Source organism: Monodelphis domestica, chromosome 2 (genome assembly GCF_027887165.1).
Source record: "Monodelphis domestica isolate mMonDom1 chromosome 2, mMonDom1.pri, whole genome shotgun sequence".
Classification (NCBI taxonomy): Eukaryota; Metazoa; Chordata; class Mammalia; order Didelphimorphia; family Didelphidae; genus Monodelphis; species Monodelphis domestica.
The window spans coordinates 505,064,498-505,085,444 of record NC_077228.1 but is presented as its reverse complement, the minus strand read 5'-3'; the positions used below and the strand labels follow the sequence as shown (position 1 = coordinate 505,085,444).

The following is a 20,947-nucleotide window of genomic DNA, read 5'->3' as shown; positions in this document are numbered from 1 at the left end:
GATACCAAATTTTTCGTGATTTGGTGCTTTATAATTTAGTTTGTCTGGGGTTGAAAATCCATTCAGCAGCAGTAAAATAGGCATTTACAAACTTGATTTCTGGAGCACTTTCCCTCACAACAAATCAAAGAGGTCAGTAACAAAAAATGTAATTTATTTCCCATTTTACAAATGAGGAGACTGAGTCTTAGAATTGAGTTATCACTAACTAGTAAATATTGAAACTAGGATTGACACCCATGATTGTCCTCACTCAACTCCAGCCCTATTTTTTCCCTATATAATAATTCCTCAAAGTAGGTAATTTTTGTTGAATTAGAAGCACATATATCAATTTTGCTTTAGTGCATATTTTTCTTCCCTCCCTCCTTTTAAAAGTGAAGCCCATTTTCTTAGAGCAAAAGGTTGAAGGGAGAGAGGATTGAGATGGATGACAAATTTGACTTAATGGGAAAATAAAAGCAGGGGCATAATTGGTAAAAATTTTAAATCTGTCCCTGGATGACTCTTGACACAAAGCCCAAGATTAATGACTTAACCTGGGGGATGAGAGAAGACTGTTACCTACTCTGAACATTCTCCTTGTCAGTCTGACCAAGGATGTGCTCAATAAAAAGGGAACCTGTGTCAAAGCAGCTTTTCCAGTGTGGCAGTATGTTTGAGATCACTAGTCCACATGTGTTTTGGTTCCTTTTATTTGTCTTTTCAATAAATTGTCCAGTAATGTTCAATTGATAATTGTCTGGAATGATGATCTCAATCTTTCCAAAGCCTTTTGGGTGGGACTTTTTTCTTGCTTTCTGTCTTTCTGAGGGATCATGGGATAAGGAAGACAATTCATGCAAATTTAGTTTGGGCTCTATGGGGAAGTCATTGGCATGCCCTGGAAGTTAGGCAGAATTGGGGACTTTGTATTAGCTCACAAAAGTAGGCCTGTTGCAGAAGTCTAACTTGTATGTTTGCCTCCTGGCCTTCTGGTGCCTTTAGAACTAATTCAAATGATTTGTTGCCTTTTCTTTAAAAAAAAAAAAGTTTTGTAATCACCCTTTGTTTTTATATCAGTCATACCCTAAAATAGTCTTCCTTCCATACCCAGCTCCCTACCCCCAGCCTTCTCTTGTGTCTGCAAGAGAAAAAAATAATCAGAAGCAAAAGTCACATCAAGTGTGGGACAACAGGTGGCCACCCCTTCTCCAGTGATCCAGTGAGAAGAGCTACTTTTCCGGAGGCAAGGTTGCTCATTAGTTAGTCAGGGTTCAGTTTCACTACTCCGTGTTCCTAATTGATCCTGACTGAGCCTTTGCTGTAAGGTTCTGTCAACAGACACATACACCTATGCAAAGCCTTATGGGGAGGCTTTTGGTACCCAAAGATAAAATAGACTTTAAGGAATTTGTCATTCACCAGAAACCATCCAGAGAAGTCGGCGGGGGCTCGCCAGGGAGATTTCCTGGAGGGGGGCATGGAATCCAGCTGCACCGGGCAGGGAAGGCGCTGGAGGCCTAGTGATTGCTGTGGGAGGGGAGGTGGAATGGAAGGGGTGAAGGACATGGATGTGGAATAAAGGCCAACATTGGGGGGGGGAGGGTATCTGGAGCGGCAGACTAAGGGTTTGGTACCAGAGGACTTGGGGGAAGGCTTTTAGCAGCAGCATGATGGAATCCGATCTGGGCTGTAGCAGGATTTCGCCTGTACCCGTGTGTTGGGGAAGAGGGGGAGAGCCTGGAGAGACAGAGGGGGAGTCCCTGCAGCTGCTAGGAGAGCTGTGAATAGAAAGGTGGGTGACTCGGCACACGGCCATCCCGTTGTCATCGGTGATGGAGGATTGCGCCGAGCTGGTCTGGGGAGGGGAAGTGGAGGTGACAGTTTCAAGGAGCGCGGTGTCACCGTTTTACTGTTGCTAGCTTTTATTCAGCACACGAGAAAGGATTACTCCAACATTTATCAGGTAAAATAGTATTTTTAATAAGCTTTCTGAGTTCTTGCACATCATGGAAAGTCCCACACATCACTGGCTTAGAACCAGCTTTGTTGAAATGGAAGGCGGTACCATGTCAGTCTGAATGCCTGTAAGTGAGTTAGGACTTGGATGGCTTCTGTTAACCGCTAGAAACGTGTGACTAGTTAGGAGGATGGACTAAACTATCAAATTTCAGTTATTCCGACCAGGTTAAGATGGAGCTTCTATCAAATGCTCTTGCTAAGAGGGTGAATGTTTCCCTTGCTCTGTCTTGTGCCATCTCTTTACAACATTTCTCTTGTGTCCGGATTCTTTGCTGCCTTATTATAAAACCTTCCAAGATCTTTGGCCTTCTTGACCAATATCCCATGAAACCTATGAAACCTTCAGGTTCCTAATAAAAGTGCAGGTTTAAAGTATGTGACTGAATAGGATCATAGGCCTTATGGTCCAAACATTCTTACTCAATAGATCCCCGATTAGGGGCTCTTAATAAAGGCCAAATGACTCGGCCAGGACCACCCAGTAAAAGAAAAGTCAGAATTGGAACCCAGATCCTCTGACTGGTCCTCTGGGCAGACATACTTTTCCCTTTCATTCTTCCTGTCTGACCTTTGTCCTATTAGTTTCTGGACTACCAGAAGCACAAATACAGGATTGCTTCCTTCACCACCCACCCAACTTTATTGATCCCTTCTCTTTGCCCCTCTCTCAGGGAGCGAGTTTCTCAGTTGCCCCATCATCCTTCCTTTCCCTCTGAGCAGTGAGGGTTCCCGTGGCCTGCATTATCAGCCGTGGCCCTTGGAGCTGTTCTGCTCTTTTCAGCGTGTCAGAGTCTGCAGGCCACAGGCCGCTGGTGGCCAGAAAATCCCCATTGCTTCTCGTCTGCCGCTTGTACACTTGCTTTGATCGCTTGAGGGAAGACACTCTGTTTGCCAGGATCACAGTGGACAGGAACAGGAGGGTACAGATGAGGAAGAGGACGGCGATGATGACCAAGCAGATGAGCATGGCCATCTTGTTGTTGCCCTCTTCACAAATGTCCCTTTTCAGCACGTCATCCTGACCCTTCCCCGGGTGGTCAGTGCTCTGCGGGACCTTAGTGCTGCTATCCAGAGGAGAAGGAGGTGTGTCAAGATGGCGTCCAGATGGGGGCACTAAGGACGGGGAGGGAGGTGGGGTCTCTGGCGTCCTCGTCTCCACCTCGTAGGGAGGATTGACTGTGTCTGGTTCTGGAGTCTCTGGGTTTAGGAGGCTCCCATTTGTTTTATTCTGAATCACACTGTCCCAGGCAGTACTATTGATAGCCCAGAAGGGCTCATCCTTTGCTTTGGCTTGGGGAATCCAGGAAAAGATGGTGGTTGCCAGAAGAGCAGCATGCAAGTAACATCCTGTAGGCTCCATGGCCAAGCTCACCTGGTAATCAGTCTGTTGAGGTAGAAATACAATTAAGTAAGTAAGTGATCACAAACTAGAACTGAGGTGCTTTTAGTCAAAACGATGGACAGCTCCAGTGTTACAATTAGAACTTAAATATTTGTTTTTGTAGCACCCTTGAGTTTGATTTCCTGTTCTAGTTGAATGAACTCCAACTTAACTGAATTATATACACTCTTGACTCTTGGGCTTTTGGATGAGGAAATGTAAATCTCTGTGATCTGCTTCTAACTGTAGAGAAGGAAGAAGCAAGCATTACAAAGATGTATTAATCATTTTTAAATGTTGTGCACAAGGGAGCTCTGTGGTCATTTATTCCTTTCAAGCAAGCCAGAGACTTCAGCTTTGAGTCATTTGCTTCTGCTTTTACTTTTTTAATTCCTTTTTTTTTTTTACTGTGGTTAAGGATCATTTGTAGAAACTTCCCCACCCTCTAAGCAAATGTCTGACTGTCTTTATGGTAAAAGGGGAAGTGGGGCCATTTTTGCGTTGGGATAGAAGGAAAAAACAACAATGCAATTAATTGGAATAAAAATAAGAATTCTTATTTTAATTGTTCACATAACCCTGTGAACTGAATTTATTCTTCTAATTCCCATTGTCACCCCCATCCCCATCTCCTGCATACCCACTTCTCTCTCCTTGATTCTGCCTTCCCCTGCCTTGCCCTGCTGGACCTTTTTGTTAGATGTAAAATTGCAGTGGTACAGCATGTTTCTTGGTCTAAACAGAATCTAAGAGGAAAGAATTTTATTTCCTTTGGAGAGAGACGTTTAACTAGCAAGTTTTTATCTTTATTTTTTTTTACCAGTTCCCTGACTTTATATTCTACTATTAGATCTTCTTGGGTAGAAGATAGAGGCAAGCAAACTTGATTCACCTTCTGAGATTAATAGATCAAATGGCTTCTAACAAGAACCCAGCACAGATTTCCCATGAAAAATGTCTCTTGTTCAAGAAGACGCATGTTGTGTGTTATTGGTTGAAGCATTTTAGATAGAGCTGTGCTCTGAGAAAAACTAAATGGCTTATAGCATTGCACCCTACACAAGATAGAGAGGGGGAGAGAGTGTCAACTCACATTTGACCTTCAGAATTTCCTCTTTCATAAGACTGGGGGCGAAGGGTGTGGTGGAAACCTGGGCTGTGCCAAGAGTTAGATTCATTTGGGGTTGTGGATTCATCTGGTTAATATGTTGATTGTTACATGGATTAGGCAGTACATTTTAGGACTGGTTTTTTATGTTGAGATGTTAAGGCAGTCTTTAGGAGAAGCTTGTTACCATTTTGTAATTAGCTTTATAGAAAAGTTAGAAATTGGCTAACAGGATTCTCGCACAGAAAATGGTTTTCGGGCACTTGGTGGTGAGTCACCTGTAAAAAGATAGACCTGTAAGTCCAGTCAGACATTTCTGTTTGGAGTGCTCTTCTGCATCAGGCCTTGGACTGTATGAAATGCATCTACTTGGGGCTACTCTCTAGCTGGTTAGCTGCACCCTCTCTTCTCCCTCAATGTGCATCTCTGCTCTTGGCCAAATTGGGACCATGCTCCCCACTGGGCACATAATGGGCCCCACTGTTCATTGTCTCTGGCCAGATGGCCTGCCACCCAGAAGTAAACAAACTGGGCTGACAAAAGGAAGACTGGGCTGGTCTCAGAGAAAGCCGGAGAATTCCAAGGGATGGAGTCCTCCCGTCGCCAGGTTATGTCTAGAGGCCTCCTTCCCCTGTAGCCCGCACTGGGGCCCCTCTAGGCTGCCTCGTCCCAGGTCCCTTTTCTGCCACCGTTAGTCCCCCTGGGAGGCCAGACGGCGGCAGCTCCTTTCCATGGGGACGGGGCCAGTTCCAGGCCGAACATCCACCGGCTTGAAGTGCCGTTGGGTACTTTGAGTATAACCATTCCGCCGGGTTAGTGAGAGTCTCGGTTAGGAAGCGCCCGGGGCAGGGATGATGGGGAGGCAGAAGAAAAGCTCTGGGCGACGTACCTGACCAAAGCTGTGGAGAGGCTGAGGGCCAGGCAGGGTTCGAGCCCTGCGTGTCCGGCTCTTCTGGAAGCCCAGCTGACAAAGCACCCAACGGGATGTGCAGAGTGTGAAAATTAAAGTCAGTCAGGCCGGCGGCGAGCTTTCTTTCCACTTTTAAAACTAAACCACCGATGACACATTTCCTTTCAGCTGCGACTCAGGCACATGTCAGAGGAGGGGAAAAAACCCTCCATCTCGGCCAGTTTGCCTCAGGCCTGACAGGAAGCTTTGTGAGCAGTCCCCGCCTCCAGGGCGGGGCAGGGAAGGGCTTCCACTGGCTGGGCCTCACCTAAAGCCCTCCGGACCCAGGAAACTGCATCTCCTTGGAGGGGAGGAACCCGCCTGGGGGCTCCAGCCCTTGTGGAGGCAGCCACCTGGGCCTGGCGGATGTGTAGTCTAGCCAGGAGGGAGACTGGCCTGCGCCTCCCTCCCTCCTTCTGGGGAGCTTTAGGATGACTGGGCTTGGGGCAGAGGGGTGAGAACACTAGAGAGGAGGCTGCAGCCTTAATGGGGGAGGGGGAGCATAGCGCCTGATGCTCTCTGGCAAGCTTTCCTGCATCTCCTAGCAAGCAGGGCCCAAGGCAGCCTGAGGGAGGCTGCTGGGCTGCCACAAAGAAAATGGCTCCCCAGAGGCAGTCTGAAATGGGAGGGGATGCCAACGGCCTCTTCATGACCGGAGAGCCGCTGAGATAGGTAGCCTTCCTGCGTCCAGCCCTGGTAGGACCAAAGCGGGTTCCTGAAAAGAAGGCCCTGCCAAGCAAGACATGGAAGCTAGTGTTTTCCTAGAAATCATTCAATGGAGAGAAATGCCCCCAAAGAGGTTCCTAATAGACTTCTTCAGAGGGCTCAGACTCGGGTGGCTTTAGCTGATGCCATGGCCTCTGGACTCCCTCGGGACTCCAAATCTATAAACCAGAAACCTCTTTGTGGATGACCGCCAGCATCAGGCAAGCAAGAAGCATTTATTACTCACCCACTACGTGGCTGGCACTGAGCTAGGCACTAGGCATTTGCCTGCTGAGAATGAAAATCCTCCCTCTAACAGGCTGAGTACAGCTCTGCTACATAAATGGGAAGGGCATTGTTAACTGGGAAAAAAACACAGAACTATTAAAGTCAGAAAACCCCCTTTTTAATTAAGGAAGGAGGTACAGTCCCTGACCCCTGGGCATGCCAGCCCCATAGATTGGGCAATCCCAAGGAGCCATGAAAATTGGGAAGCCTGAATACCTTTGTAGGGGAACTTGGGGACTGAGGATGAAAGGGATAGTTGATTGGCTTTACTATGGTAACAAAGGAAAATGTGGAACCCAGACCGGAATAACTGTGAGGGGCTGATGCTGGACCACCTGGGTAAAGGACTTTGGCCTGAAGGGAGAAACCTTAGGGACAAAACAGGATATTTGACACCTGATGGGATTAGCCCTCCCCACTTCAGCTCTTTTAAGTAAGGTCTACTGTTAGTCTGAGACTAGTGAAATTGGACTTTCCCTCTGGGAGGAACTCCCTGGTCCTGAGGTCTAACCTGGGGCTAAGTAAACTGGGGCTCATTCAATCTTTCTAGGCTTCCAGATTCCACTTTGACAGCACCCAGAAAACCAAATGCCAACTAGGTAAATACCAGGTAGCTTGAAAGGGAGGGGGTGAAGGAAAGGAACATTTTTCTTTAAAAAATGGTTCTGTAGCAGCACTGATGAGGTCAGCCATTCCAGCTGTGCAGAGGTGGGAGATGGGTCGAGGAACATCCCACTTGAGGAAAAGAGCAAAGGCCACTTGGATGGATAAGGAGAGAGGGAGGCAGGAAAGACTGGATGTAGCCAGCTCACAAAGGGCTAGACAGAAGAGTTCATTTTGTCCTTTAGGTAATGGGGAGCCACTGGAGTTGATTGATTGGAGGAGTCCTAGGCTCTCCTCAAATCATCTAATGGCCCCTTCCACTCAAGCCTCCTGCTTTCACCTACACCCTCAGGCCTGGAAGGCACCCTCAAGTCTTCCCTCTCCCAGATCCCTGGGCTAGTCACTGCCTCCAGGCTGCCCCTTCTCTTTCAGCCCTCCCTCCACCATCTTAGACACTCCAGGATCCCTCCTTACTGCCCTGGAGAAAGATGCCCTGCCAAGCCTGCCCTGCTGCCACTTCTCCTCCTCAATCTTTTCTGCTCCTCTAGCTACACCCTCACCCTTGTCACACCCCAGGTATTCTCGGTCTATGTTCAAGTGCCCCAGGATTATCACTTCCTTCTCCCTGTGACCCCCAGACTATTCCCCACTCAGAACTCCCTGTGCTTGTTACCTTAAAACTAGTTCAGTGCTCTCAGTTCTCTTGTTCCTGGGTCACTCCCTCTGTCTCCATCCTTGTTATTCACATGCTCCAGTTCAAATCCCATCTCAGATATTTACTAGCTTTGTGACACTGGGCAAGTCACATAGCCACTGGCTGCCTCAGTTTCCCCTCTGTAAAATGGGGATGGTAATAGCACCTAGTTCCCAGAGTTATTCTGAAGGTCAGATGATAGTCCTAGAGCTTTTGATACATGGTCAGCACTAGGCAAGTGTTAGCTTTGATGATGATTGGCGTGACTGCTTGGTCCAGGGCACTACAGAGTAATATGATCAAGTCCGTCCTGTCCCTTCCCATCTCAGGCTCCTGACCTCATCCCCACATAGTCTCAGGGAAGGTGCTCCATGCACCCTCGCTCCGTCTCCTGCTACTTGTCCCCAGCTCTCCCTCTTCTCTCTGATCTTCAGACTCCGTCCACAGACCCCTGAGCGATTCTGAGACAGTCCTGCTGTCTCTGCTGCCTCTGCTCTCCCTCTTCTGAACCCTCTGCACTTGGGTTCAGCCTCCTCCTTTTCCTGAAGCTGCCCTCAAAGCTTTCTCCCCCTTGCTGGATGGTTACCTGGCCTGGCCTGGGCCCTCCTCCTTTTCTCTACTTGATCACTTAATGTTCTCTCGGCCACAGCTTCAGTGGCCATCTTAGTGATGGAGATTCCAGATGTGTCTCTCCTGAGCCCTCATTCAGGATCTTCTGCTTTCTGTCGCCTCCAAACAACGTGTTCCCTTGTGCCTTCCTCTTCCATTCAGAATGCCTCCATTCTCCCTGTCATCCTTGGCCCCCGCTTCTCTCTCACCCCGTGTGTCCTATAGGTTCTTAAATGTTGGCACTTCTAGGGGCAGCTGTGTGACTCAGTGGATGGAGAGCCAAGCCTAGAGACAGGAGGTCCTAGGTTCAAATCTGGCCTCAGACACTTCCCAGCTGTGTGACCCTGGGCAAGTCACTTGACCCCCATTGCCTAATCCTGACCACTCTTCTGCCTTGGAGCCAATACACAGTATTGATTCTAAGAGGGAAGATGAGCATTTTTTTAAAATGTCACTTTTGTTTCTGCAGCCCCTCACGTACATGTCTTTTTGCCCTCCACACTTCTTGCCCAGCTCCTTACTTGGGTCTCCCTGCCTCTAGCCCATCCTCAGTGCAGGCTCTAGTGGCATCCTCGGCCCTCTAGAATCAACTAGAAATAGGAAAACAGAAATGTGTGGGTAGCACTTCTCCTTTTCTAAGCTGTGTCCATATTATTTCACAATCTAGACTTTCAGGCTCACCCCCTTTCCCTTGTGCACAGTCTTGTAGCTGCTTTCCCAGGTGGGATCTTTCCATGGTCTGTCCTCCAGCCTGCCCGCCCGTGCCCCCCCCTCCCCCCGTGCTCCCCCTCCTTACCTGTACCCTGTAGCTCCCTTTGTGGCCTCCTACCCTGTGCCTACACGGGGGCTGTGTGTTTGCCTTGGCCCACCCCCAGCACACAGGAGATGGTGGCTGGTAGGGGTCTTCACCCCATTTCACATAGATATTTCCTAGTGGATCTCCCAGGAATGCCCTCACACGAGTGCGCTGAGCTGTAGTAGCCATTTACACCTTTGCGGACCAAGAAGTCATGTGTACCCACGGGCGCCCCAAAATGCCCGCCTCTGCCCGCCGTCCCTCCCTGCCAGCCTGATTCCCTGCCATACTCGTGCTTTCCTTCGGAGAGTTCTGGGGGTGTTCTTCCTCCTCAGCCCCCAAGGCTCTGTGCCACCCTCGTCCCCATGTCACACCTGACCTTAATGGTGCCTGAGGGCTCGGCGCAGGTTCTCCTTCCCTTTCTGCCTCTGCTGGCCCTTGGGAGCTGCGCCCTTCCCCCGGGCTCCTCCCGAGGCCCTCAGGCGCGTGTCGGGCTTCTCTGCTGGCCGCATCATTACAGAGGGAACAGGCCGGGCTCTGCCGGCAGAAGGCCTGCAGAGTCCGGTCTGCAGCGGCTCATCCGGGTCTCTCCTCCTCCCCAGGTTCAAGACTGGCCAGATCAATGGGGATTTGCTGATCTACCACGTCTTACTAACTTTAAAGCCATATTACGCGAAGCCATACGAGATCGTGATGGACCTCACCCATGCCGGGCCCAGCAATCGCTTCAAGACAGACTTCCTCTCCAAGTGGTTCGTCGTGTTCCCGGGCCTCGCTTACGAGAACGTGTCCGCCGTCTACATCTACAACTGCAACTCTTGGGTCCGGGAGTACACCAAGTACCACGAGAGGCTGCTCACCGGCCTCAAAGGCAGCAAGAGGCTCTTCTTCATAGACTGCCCGGCGAAACTGGCGGAGCACATCGATTACGACCAGCAGAAGCTGCCGGCCGCCACGCTGGCCTTGGACGAGGACCTCAAGGTGTACAACAGCGCTCTCAAGCTGGCTCACAAAGACACCAAGGTGACGCTGAAGGTAAGCGTGCCATGCCGAGGGCCCGCCGCCCTTCCCAGCTCACGAGGCCACAAAGATGGGGGCCCTCGCTGCCAGTCAGACCCAAAGCAGCGTGCACGATTGCTGAGGGTCAGAGGGGAGAGGCGGGATTGTGGGGTTGCGAAGAAAGGAAAATGGGGCTCTGGTTTAGAGCTAAGGAGTCAGCTTAGCCAGTGGCTCGAGAATTCTTGATCCGAGCCTAGTGGTCATCGCCATTTTTTAAAAGAGTGAGACACAAACTTTGTATTTGTTCCTATCTGAATAGCTTGATTTTTCAAATGTAAATATTGCAGGGATTTCTCTAGCCCATCTTTATTTACTGCCTTAAAGTTTATTAGCCACTTTATTTTATCTTTTTTGATCCTCATGATGACCTTGTGAGATAAGTACTGTTATTATCCCCATTTTACAGATGAGGAAACTGAGGCAGGCAATGGTAAGCTGTAAGTATCTTAAGCTAGTTTTGAGCTCAGGTTTTTCTGACCACAGGTCAAACTTCCTTTAGATGACCACAACAATCACGTTTCTATAGAGTGCTTTTATGGTTTTCAAATTGCTCTCCTCACAATAACCCTGTGAAGCAGATAGTATAGTACAGCGTCTACCAAACTTTCTTGGAGCCATGTTACTCAGTGAAAGGTTGGGGGGCCCAGCCGCCAGCCCAGGCTTACTGACTCCCTACTTGACTTCTCCCCACTGCCGTGCTGCGAATGTCGGTTTTTACCCTCCCTAAAAGGAAGCACAAAGCAGCGTGTGTGCTGAGTGAGTGCCGAGTGTGTACATTAACTAGAGGAACATAACGGCTTATGTTTCTTTCTAGGTCGGCTCCACAGCGATTCAAGTAACGTCTTCTGAGCGAACAAAAGTCCTGGGGCAGACGGTTTTTCTGAATGATATTTACTACGCCTCTGAGATCGAGGAAATCTGTCTAGTGGATGAAAACCAGTTCACCTTAACGATTTCCAATCAGGGCACTCCACTCACCTTCATGCATCAAGAGTGCGAAGGCATTGTTGCCTCCATCATTCATATCCGAACTAGATGGGAGCTGTCCCAGCCAGATTCCATCCCCCAACACACTAAGATCCGGCCAAAGGATGTTCCTGGAACACTTTTGAATATTGCATTACTTAATTTGGGTAGCTCGGACCCTAGTTTACGGTAGTTTGCTCTTAAATTTGTCTAGACTTCACAGACTATTTAAGTACCTAACAAAATGACCATGAAGGCTTTAAGCAAATCCACCAAAACACTGCAGATTGGGAAGTTTGATCAATACAGCTGACCCCACACCCAGATGCTAGATGCCGTGTTGGTATGGACTGTATGAATCCATGTGTACCCACATACCATCATGGTGGCTCTCCAAGAAGTGTCATGACACTGACCTCCAAAGAACTCTTTTTATAAACAAGCATAAAAACAATCCACAGCCACCTTTAATGCTGGTTCTCTTTCCTCCTCTTCCTCAGTCGCTTGCTCATGTTGGAAAGGCTGACCCTTCAATTTCCTAAGAATGCGATGATTTTGTCATCATTTCATAATAGAGGAGCTAAAATAGAATAGCTCTAAATTTACACCATTTATCATTCATGTAGAATTATTATGAAATAACTCTTTGATAAAGGCAGCTATAGCTGGTACCAAAAGCAGTGTAGTCTTGGTTCTGCTTAAGCCTATTAATTTGCATGTTCCCTTAGATTCTGTACTTAGGCTAATCCCTTGTCCCAGTTGTCTGTAATCCACAGTCTCTAATTTTTCCAAGTCTGAGTTCTCAGGGCTGAAACAAAGCTTCCTTTTAATACAGGGTAACCCAGATTCTGTGTTGGACCCTTCAGGTTCCCAAAATCTACAGGCCGTGGGTCTAGGTTTGGGTATATGTGGGTAGTTTTGCACAGGCATGCGTAAGTCTAGCAAAGGAATGCTTAAAGTGGAAGAAGCTGACATCTTAATAGCCAGAACGTTCACTTTTCTGTTGGAGCCAATTTAAGTTATAAGTTCATTTTCAGCATCCGGGTTGGAAGCTCTTCTGAATAACCATTGCAACCATACTTTAGGACCATTAGCTTGAGTTTTCTTTTAGAATACTGGCTCTTCCTTAAAAAATGAATTGATGTGAACGGTCAGCTTCATTTCAACACATCAACCAACCCCATCCCCACCCCCTGCCCCATCATTAGCCAAGCTATAAGAGGGGCGCTCACTCACAGAAATCTTCCTCCTAGTTATCAGCAACTATAATGTCTAGATGCTTAACTGAAGAATACTTGGTTTCCCAAGGTAGTTAAGCCATCATTTGATCCCTTTACATTTGAAAGCCAGCGGTGGGGGCTGGAATTTTTGAAATAGATTTTTTTCTGCTGCTTTTACTTAGAAATGTTTTTCATCATTCATTCTGTGTTCTATTGAGGTGGCAGTTTTTTTGCTTTGTTTCTAGCCCTTGAGGGTCATGTTTCATAAGCATGCCACTTGGAAATTTCATTTACGTAAAAGGGAGATAAAGAAAGAATGAGGTCATATTTGTGGCGTAAATTACATTGAGTTTGGGGGTTTTGTTTGTAATCACTGATACATATTTAACTTCAACAGATATTAAATGCTTACAGTATGCTGAGCAATTATACCCAGGAGATATTTTGATGGAAGATGCTGCAATTTGAATTTATTTCCATTTGATTAGTGATTGCTGCATCTAAACTGTGTGACTTCTGGTGCCAATATTTCTGTGGTATTAACTTGATCTAATTGGCCAGATTAATGTGCTTCACAGTGTCCACTTCTAGAAGAACACTAGATCTTAAGATTTAGAAATTGAAAGACTCTTAAGAGATAATCTGTCTATTCCAATTTGATCATTTTGAAAATAGAGGGCAGCCCCATACTTTTACCAGTAACAAGTAGTAAAACTGGGGTTCATCCCCTAGTTTTCTTCCTCCAAACTGAGCACTGATTTTATATTAGATGGAAAAGTTTCCTTCTGGTTGAGTCTGCCTTAGGAGCTTAAATCTCTCTCTCCCAGCCTACTGTCTCATACTAAACCTTTCCTAAGGGGATTTTTGTCTTTTGAAGTCACCTCACAGTGCTGTTATGGGTAGGTTTAAAATGTTCATTTAGAAGAAATGACAGAAATATACCACTTCTCCACCCATAAGTCCTTCAGAGTATAGAAAGTAGCAAGTTATACTGTAATCTTTGTTAAAGAATTATTTGCTATATCTCTTAAAGTAATGTTTTCTAAATTAGAAGAAATGTTGAAATCACTTCATTTGTGTTTTCTTCCAGGTCAGCCGCCTATAATCTTCTCTGTGCCTTAACCTGTACCTTTAATTTAAAAATTGAGGGCCAATTACTAGAAACGTCAGGTCTGTGTATCCCTGCCAACAATACCCTTTTTATTGTCTCTATTAGTAAAACGCTGGCAGCTAATGAGCCACACCTCACCTTAGAGTTTTTGGAAGAGTGCATTTCCGGATTTAGCAAATCTAGTAAGTAGTAGCAGTTTTCTTATACCTAAAAATGAGCCTGAGAAAATGCAAAGAAACTGTTTTTGTTTTGGGAATTTTAGAATGAAATCATTCACTTGTCACCTGTCGGTTTCAGGGATTAGGCTTTGGTTAACCAAGGAGGCAAGAAGAGTTAAAATTCTCTTCTTAATTTGTTCCTAACCTGAGTCAGGTGATAAAAGACCTTGACCCTAGCAAGTATTGAGGACAGCATGCCTGCATCCTCAGTCCAGTTCTGTATTCTCTCAGCTGTTTGCCTGGTGTTTTCTTTTCACTTTACCTCTCAGTGAAGTGCTGCTTCCGAGTAGTGTCCTTTCATTGAAAGTGACATGAAACCACTAAATTCAAAATCCAGGTTAAGGGATGCACTGGGGAGGGCGAGAGACACTTGGCCAGATTTACCCATGGCATGTAAAAAAACAAGCAGCCCTCCACTGAGAAATCCCACCTACCTCATAAAACCAAAAGGGATGAGTACTTTGGTCCTTTACAATTTTCTGTTTCTCCTACAGTAAATTATTTCAGGACAAATTCAATTTGTCCTGATTTCTGTGATTTTTCTGTAATTGATTAAAAAGCTTTGGTCAGTCAGTAAAAGCAGTTGATACTTAAAAATAAAAAAAAAGTGTTATCTTATACCTTCTAAACTTTAAGTACTTTGCAGCAACTGTCAAACTACATCACAATTCATCCTTATCTTTATAAGAACTTATGTGCTCTATCTCTTCCCAAACATAATTGTAGGGAATGCCACTCTTGTAGATTTTTTTCCTCCCCTTTTTAACTTTTCCAGTGTGGGGTTACTGCCAGTCATTTAGCTCAAGCAAAACAAAACCACTGACCAATGCAATAATTATGAGCCCAGTGTACTGATTCAGTGAATTTCTTTTCCAGGTATTGAACTGAAACACCTGTGTCTAGAATACATGACTCCCTGGCTATCTAATCTAGTCCGTTTCTGTAAACATAATGATGATGCCAAGCGGCAGAGAGTCACTGCTATTCTCGATAAACTCATAACAATGACCATAAATGAAAAGCAGATGTATCCATCTATCCAAGCAAAGATCTGGGGAAGCCTCGGGCAGGTATTTGTGTTACAGAAATTCATTTTGGGGGACTTACTTTGCAGTTTTACATAGGGCTATTTTGAATGGAGATAGCATTGGAGAAGGAAAGATAAGTTACTTTAAAAATTATAGTTTGTGCATCTCTGTCTTGTAGAAGGCAACTACAATTTTTATCTGGTTTGTAATGTACAGAATTCAGTTGGTTAAAGCAAGTTAAATGCTAAGACCCTTACCCAGAGAGGATCAGTGAATGTTAACTGGCAAAAGTACTTTGTTGACTTAGATTAGTAGATAAACTTGAGCTACTCTAGTTGATGATGCTCCCCCTCAGATGGCTCCTAGAGGCTGTTTTGGCAGAAGTAAAGTATTAGCATGAAAATCTATAGAATGTTGTCACCACAGGAGTCGGTGATGGCAATCAAAATGATTTTGTAAGAGCCAGCCTACAGATAGTCCCTTTGCCCAGCCTCATCACTTCATGACCTGCCCTCCATGAAATCTAGATCTTTTATGGGGGCAGGTTTTTATATCAAACCTATAGGACTTTTTTAGACTAGTTCAGGACCACCAGAGTTTTTAAAATGATCTAGAGAGAGGAAACAAGATTTCAGGGAATCTAAAGTAAGATCCTTGACTTGTGATCTGCAAATTAAACAAATGAACAAAATTCCCATTCCTAATTCAGCAATTCATGGCCACCATTTTTGCTGAGTGTTCTGTATTTAATGCTAATGCTGGGAAAACAGCTTTCTTTGTTATTTGGAGTTGGTGCTGTATGGAGAGATGATTTTGATTTGGTTCTTTCCTGCTTTCTCCTTTAGATTACAGATCTGCTTGATGTAGTACTGGACAGCTTCATCAAAACCAGTGCCACAGGTGGTTTGGGTTCCATCAAGGCTGAAGTGATGGCCGATACAGCTGTGGCGCTGGCTTCTGGAAACGTGAAACTGGTATCCAGCAAGGTGGGCTCTTCCTCTCTTTCCCTTCCGTTCTGGACTGTCGATCATACCGTATATTAGTTTCACTCTCAGGAGTTTAAGAATACAGAGCAGCAAGCTAGTCATTTTACAGTTAGACGGGATTATTCTGTGCTGGAACAATACCTCTTGTGTCACTCTAACAGCAACAACAAAAAAAAAACCCACAAAGCCTTGCTTCTTTCCAGGTGATTGGAAGAATGTGCAAAATAATTGACAAGACCTGCCTCTCTCCAACTCCTACCTTAGAACAACACCTCATGTGGGATGATATCGCCATTTTAGCCCGCTATATGCTAATGCTATCCTTCAATAATTCTCTGGATGTAGCGGCTCATCTTCCCTACCTCTTCCATGTTGTGACTTTGTTGGTGGCCACAGGCCCCCTGTCCCTTCGTGCTTCCACTCACGGACTAGTCATCAATATCATCCATTCTCTCTGCACTTGCTCCCAGCTTCATTTCAGTGGTAAGTAGGTGGTGTCTCGCCAGCCCTGCGCTTAGTCTTGGGCATGGGGCCTAGATAAGGCCAGGGGAACTTCAAGGAAGAAAGAGGGGCAGCAGCTGGGTCACTCAGTGGATTGAGAGCATGGCTTGGAAACGGGACATTGGATTCGAATCTGGCCTCAGACACATCCTAGCTGTGTGACCCTGAACAAGTCCCTTAACCCCCATTGCCTAGCCCTTATGGCTCTTCTGCCTTGGAACCAATACGCAGTATTGATTCTAAGATGGAAGGTGAGGAGAAAGAGACAGAGACAGTGTTTTGATTTTGACAAAGAGGATCTTTGTTGTCTTTATTAGCTTTTGAATCAAGGTCTACATTTTTTTTTCAATTTCACAGAAGAGACCAAGCAAGTTTTACGACTCAGCCTGACTGAGTTCTCACTACCTAAGTTTTATTTGCTATTTGGCATCAGCAAAGTCAAATCAGCTGCTGTGATAGCCTTCCGATCCAGTTACCGGGATAGGTCTTTCTCCCCTGGCTCCTATGAGAGGGAAACCTTTGCCCTGGCATCTCTGGAGACCGTCACAGAAGCTCTCTTGGAGATCATGGAGGTACAGTTGGTGGGACAATGAGAAACCAGATCACTTCAATAAAAAGTCTGTAAATAGGGGCAGCTGGGTGGCTCAGTGGACAGAGAAGCCAGGCCTGAAGATGGGGGTCGAAAGGGGAGGGAGGGTGGCCCTAGTTCTAGATGTGACCTCAAAGCCTTCCTAGGAATTTTGTTGGGTGTTTTGTGTTTTTTTTTTCATCTGTAAATAACGTGCTGCATAGGATAGATCATAGCTGTTGTTGACTCTTATATCAGTGAATTAAATGTCCCCGATATGTTTATTTCTTTAACCTTTTCTATCTTTACCTTTATATCCTCACCTCTTGGTGAAATATGCGAATTGATAGCAATTTTTCTAAATGTTTAGATCTGAATTTTTACATTTACCATTATATTTTAAAAGTATTTTTTTTTTGTAGGCTTGTATGAGAGATATCCCAGCATGCAAGTGGCTGGACCAGTGGACAGAACTAGCCCAGAGGTATGTGGAGGATCCCCTGTTCTCCAGGCCCATACCTTTAGCTGCATGCAAGGGGGAGGCCTGGTTTATAAGATGGCTCCTTTTGATTTGTTACAGATTTGCCTTCCAGTATAACCCCTCCCTGCAGCCAAGGGCCCTTGTTGTGTTTGGTTGTATCAGCAAAAGAGTGTCCCATGGGCAGATTAAGCAGATCATCCGCATTCTGAGCAAGGTATTTTTTCTTTTGTTTCCTCTGCTTGTGGGTCCGGGCTTCTTCTGGGGCCCTTCATTTTTTTCTAGGGGACTCTTACTGTCGTTAGATCCCATTTGTTCTTTAGAAAGGTGTTTTGATGAAGAGACTGTGCAGAGTACTTTGAGGGAGGACCATTCCTCAGGGGCGAGGGCTTGTTTTTGCTAAGCTGGAACGCAGCTTTTATTTCATTTCCTGAAATAAAGGTCTCCAAAGCCACTGAGCTTATTTAGAGCTCCCCACTTTCGCTGCTAGCACATGAGGTGGTCTTCACCTCCGTGGCACTACAGAGATTTGCCTCTTCTTACTTTGCGAGGGTTCCCCAGCACTACCAGGAAACACTTGCTATAGCAGCCAACAATGACATTCCTCCCAATGTCCTGAGATAGCCTGGACATTGTTAAACAATCTGTCACTGCAAACAGCCCTCATTCCTATTCAATGATTTCTTCTCTCTTTGAATTGATTCTGAGCTACAGTGAAATGCAATTTGAAAATTAGTATTTGATTTTAATGAAAATGAAATACAGAACTCTTGTTTTCCCAAAACAGGGACTTGAGAGCTGCCTAAAAGGACCTGATAATTACAACAGTCAAGTTCTGATTGAAGCTACGGTAATAGCACTAACCAAATTACAACCACTTCTTAATAAGGTAATGACTCTCTACTTGCAAGGAAAAACAAATACATTTTTAATGAAAATCTGTGCAACATCATGGTTTAGATATTTTAAAGCTCATCAACCTAATCATTGAGGTCGCCTCCATTTCCTTTTCCCATTTCTTTATTCTAGATATTATAACTAAGATCATACATGTACTTTCTTTCAAATAATTCAGAAAATGAAGCTGAGATTGTCATTAAGACAATATATGATCTCAGTCACATGTTCTAACCTTCTAGAATCCAGCTACTTGATAGAGGAAAAAACCTCTTACATTTCAATAGTAATTTTCTATTGTTAATTTATTCAATTGTATTAAATCATAACTCAGCTCAGTGTTACGCTTTTCTTATGTAACAGGCCTGTAGAGGAGGGAGTATAGGTATTCGTGTCCCCATTTGACAGATGGAGGTCTGGGGAGGCGGACTCCCCCGGACTCTGCTTGCTGGCTCAGTCTGTGCCTCTTCTGTCCAGCCCGAGTGTACTCCCTCCCGTAGGCTCTCGTGATTCTTGCCCCGCTGTAGTGGGACAGTGCTCTTCTCAGGAGATCTCTGACTCCCCGGTAGCTAAGAACAGACAGAGATGGTCGCCTGTGGAGCGCCATCCGGAGCATGAGGAAGAGCTCTAGTGTCTGGGCTCGAGGAGGAGGAGGAGGGCAGACGGAACACTAACCGTCCAATCCCTCGTGACTGCCGCGTGCATGTAGTCATGCCTCACGTGGCTTCCCGTCTCAGACGCACTTGCGAGGTTGGCCGTGCGCGCTTCCTCCGTGTCCATAAGCTCCGCTGGGCCACGAGGTCATTAAGTGTGAAATGGCAAGAGGCGAGGAGGAGAGCTGCTCCCAGAAGGCTTCTTGGAGGAGGTGACGGCAGGAGGATCTGCTAAAGGATTCAGAGCTAGAGGGATCCCGGGGGATCACCTAAGCTCCGTCATCTTAGAGAATGGGACTCGGGCCCAGAAACGGAGAGTGACATCCCTGAGCTCAGTCACATAGTAAGGAGGAGAGCAAGCCTGGAGAGGTGGCTTGGGAGAGGCCATCTTCTGGTAGGCTTGAACCCAGTAGCAAAGAGTTCGGACAGCCTGTACCCTGCAGGAAAAAAAGGGACATTTTGATGTGGGAGAAAGAAAAAGAAAACAGTGTTGAGAAAAATATTTGTTAGTAGTAGACAGGATGGACTGGATTCAGAGGGACGTGTTTTTCTATGATTTTTGGCAGGGAGCTGGCTTCAGAATTGAAAATGGAAGGGATTTCTTTTAGCTTTCAGGGGGAAAGAGGCCATGGGCCGCTGAAGGAGTCTCTTACAGCCTCAGGTGGAGGCCCTCAGAGAAGTTTGGGCACCAGTGGGGGCTGAAGTCCTGTGGCTCAGGGGGCAGTGAGGACGACCCTCTATTCCTGGCTGGCCCCCAGAAGTCCCCTCTGTTTAGGCAGCCCTTAGGGACCCTGTGTGCCAGCATCTTTGAGGTGCAGGGGAGGGATGTCAGGCCCAGAAGAGGCCTTGGTCCTAGACTTTGTCGTCCACCCCCCTGCGGCCACGTCCCCGGCCTGCCACTGCCACTTAGTTAACAGCCAGCTGACCTTCAGCAAGTCGCTTCGCCAGTTCTGAGGCCTCCGTTTTCTCATCTACAAACTAACTCGATGTATGCCCGTGGTTGGCGAGCATTGCTGCTCTTTGGGGTGGGCGTAGGCTCTGGAAATAGGAGCTCAAAAAACAATCGGGAGTGAGTCGGCCGCCCAGCGGCAGAGCCTGCCGGTGCACAGAGAGGCGTCCCGGTTCCCCAGAGCCGGGGACAGCGTGGCGCTGCAGCAGCTGCGGGGACAGTCAGGAGACCCGAGCCCCGTCTCACGGGGGGCCACGTGCCGTCACTCCCCCGGGGCGGAGGCGGGCCCAGAGCCGGGAAGATGAGGGTGCAGCCTTGGCACTAGACATGGAGAGGAAGGCTGGAAGGCAGGCCGGGACAGAGGCAGAGCAAGAGGGTTTGGGGAACAGGGCAGCCAAGCACGAGAGGCCTCTGCTCGTGGGTTCGGACTAAGCATCCCTCGTATCTGATGACCACCCCCAGCAGGAGTCCCCGCTGCACCGAGCTCTCTTCTGGGTCGCCGTCGCCGTGCTGCAGCTAGACGAAGTGGACCTGTACTCGGCGGGCACGGCTCTCCTCGAGCAGAACCTGCACACCCTGGACACTCTCCTGCACATCTTCAATGACCAGGTAAGTGGCCCCGCCTGGGCTCTCCTGGCTCTTCTGAGTCATGGGAAGCCCTGGACAGTCTCATCATGGAACTCTTCCAGTTCTCATTGCCTGTTGTTCAATAAAAACTGCTGGAGGGGGGCAGTTGGGTGGCTCAGTGGATGGAGAGCCAGGCCTAGAGACGGGAGGTCCTAGGTTCAAATCTGGCCTCAGACACTTCCCAGCGGTGTGACCCTGGGCAAGTCACTTAACCCCCGTTGCTTAGTCCAGACCACTCTTCTGCCTTGGAGCCAGTACACAGTATTGACTCCAAGATGGAAGGTAAGGGTTAAAAAAAAAAACAACTGCTGGAGGGTTTGAAAAAAGGGGGATAGACAATGGTGGTCAGGCTCTAAAGTCCCTTTAGGTGTCCCTGGTTTGGAGCTTGCATTTTCCTGCAGAAGATGGTGGTTAGCTCACCAGGCTGGTCCTTTTTCAAAACCCTTCACCTTCCCTCTTAGAATCAGTACTGGGTATTGGTTCCAAGGCAGAAGAGTGGTAAGAGCCAGGCAATGGGGGTTAAGTGACTTGTCCAGGGTCACACAGCTG

General features: G+C 46.9%; 2 protein-coding genes across 23 annotated transcripts in view; one reads left to right on the top strand and one right to left on the bottom strand.

Annotated features, from left to right (window-relative positions):
- Positions 1-20,947, top strand: part of NF1 (neurofibromin 1) — a 281,583-nt gene that overhangs the window by 229,478 nt on the left and 31,158 nt on the right. For 15 of the 22 annotated variants that reach the window (XM_056819472.1, XM_056819476.1, XM_056819473.1 and 12 more), the window contains 11 exons: positions 9,740-10,172; positions 11,011-11,351; positions 13,473-13,675; positions 14,588-14,781; positions 15,585-15,725; positions 15,929-16,208; positions 16,584-16,798; positions 17,217-17,278; positions 17,375-17,489; positions 18,060-18,161; positions 20,234-20,380. In XM_056819472.1, coding sequence (XP_056675450.1) covers positions 9,740-10,172; positions 11,011-11,351; positions 13,473-13,675; positions 14,588-14,781; positions 15,585-15,725; positions 15,929-16,208; positions 16,584-16,798; positions 17,217-17,278; positions 17,375-17,489; positions 18,060-18,161; positions 20,234-20,380 — 2,233 coding nt within the window. The remainder of the gene's footprint in view (positions 1-9,739; positions 10,173-11,010; positions 11,352-13,472; positions 13,676-14,587; positions 14,782-15,584; positions 15,726-15,928; positions 16,209-16,583; positions 16,799-17,216; positions 17,279-17,374; positions 17,490-18,059; positions 18,162-20,233; positions 20,381-20,947) is intronic. The other 7 variants (XM_056819475.1, XM_056819481.1, XM_056819471.1 and 4 more) reach the window with 3 other exon arrangements.
- EVI2A (ecotropic viral integration site 2A) lies at positions 1,941-5,912 on the bottom strand. The gene is made up of 2 exons (XM_007485575.3): positions 5,383-5,912; positions 1,941-3,388 (listed from the first exon to the last, which is right to left on the bottom strand). Exon 2 carries the CDS (start codon positions 3,362-3,364, stop codon positions 2,672-2,674), a length of 693 nt encoding a protein of 230 aa, XP_007485637.1. The 5' UTR covers positions 3,365-3,388; positions 5,383-5,912; the 3' UTR covers positions 1,941-2,671.

Excerpts from the sequence above, each read along its gene's own strand:
- EVI2A (XM_007485575.3), bottom strand. The coding sequence starts at position 3,364 with ATGGAGCCTACAGGATGTTACTTGCATGCTGCTCTTCTGGCAACCACC.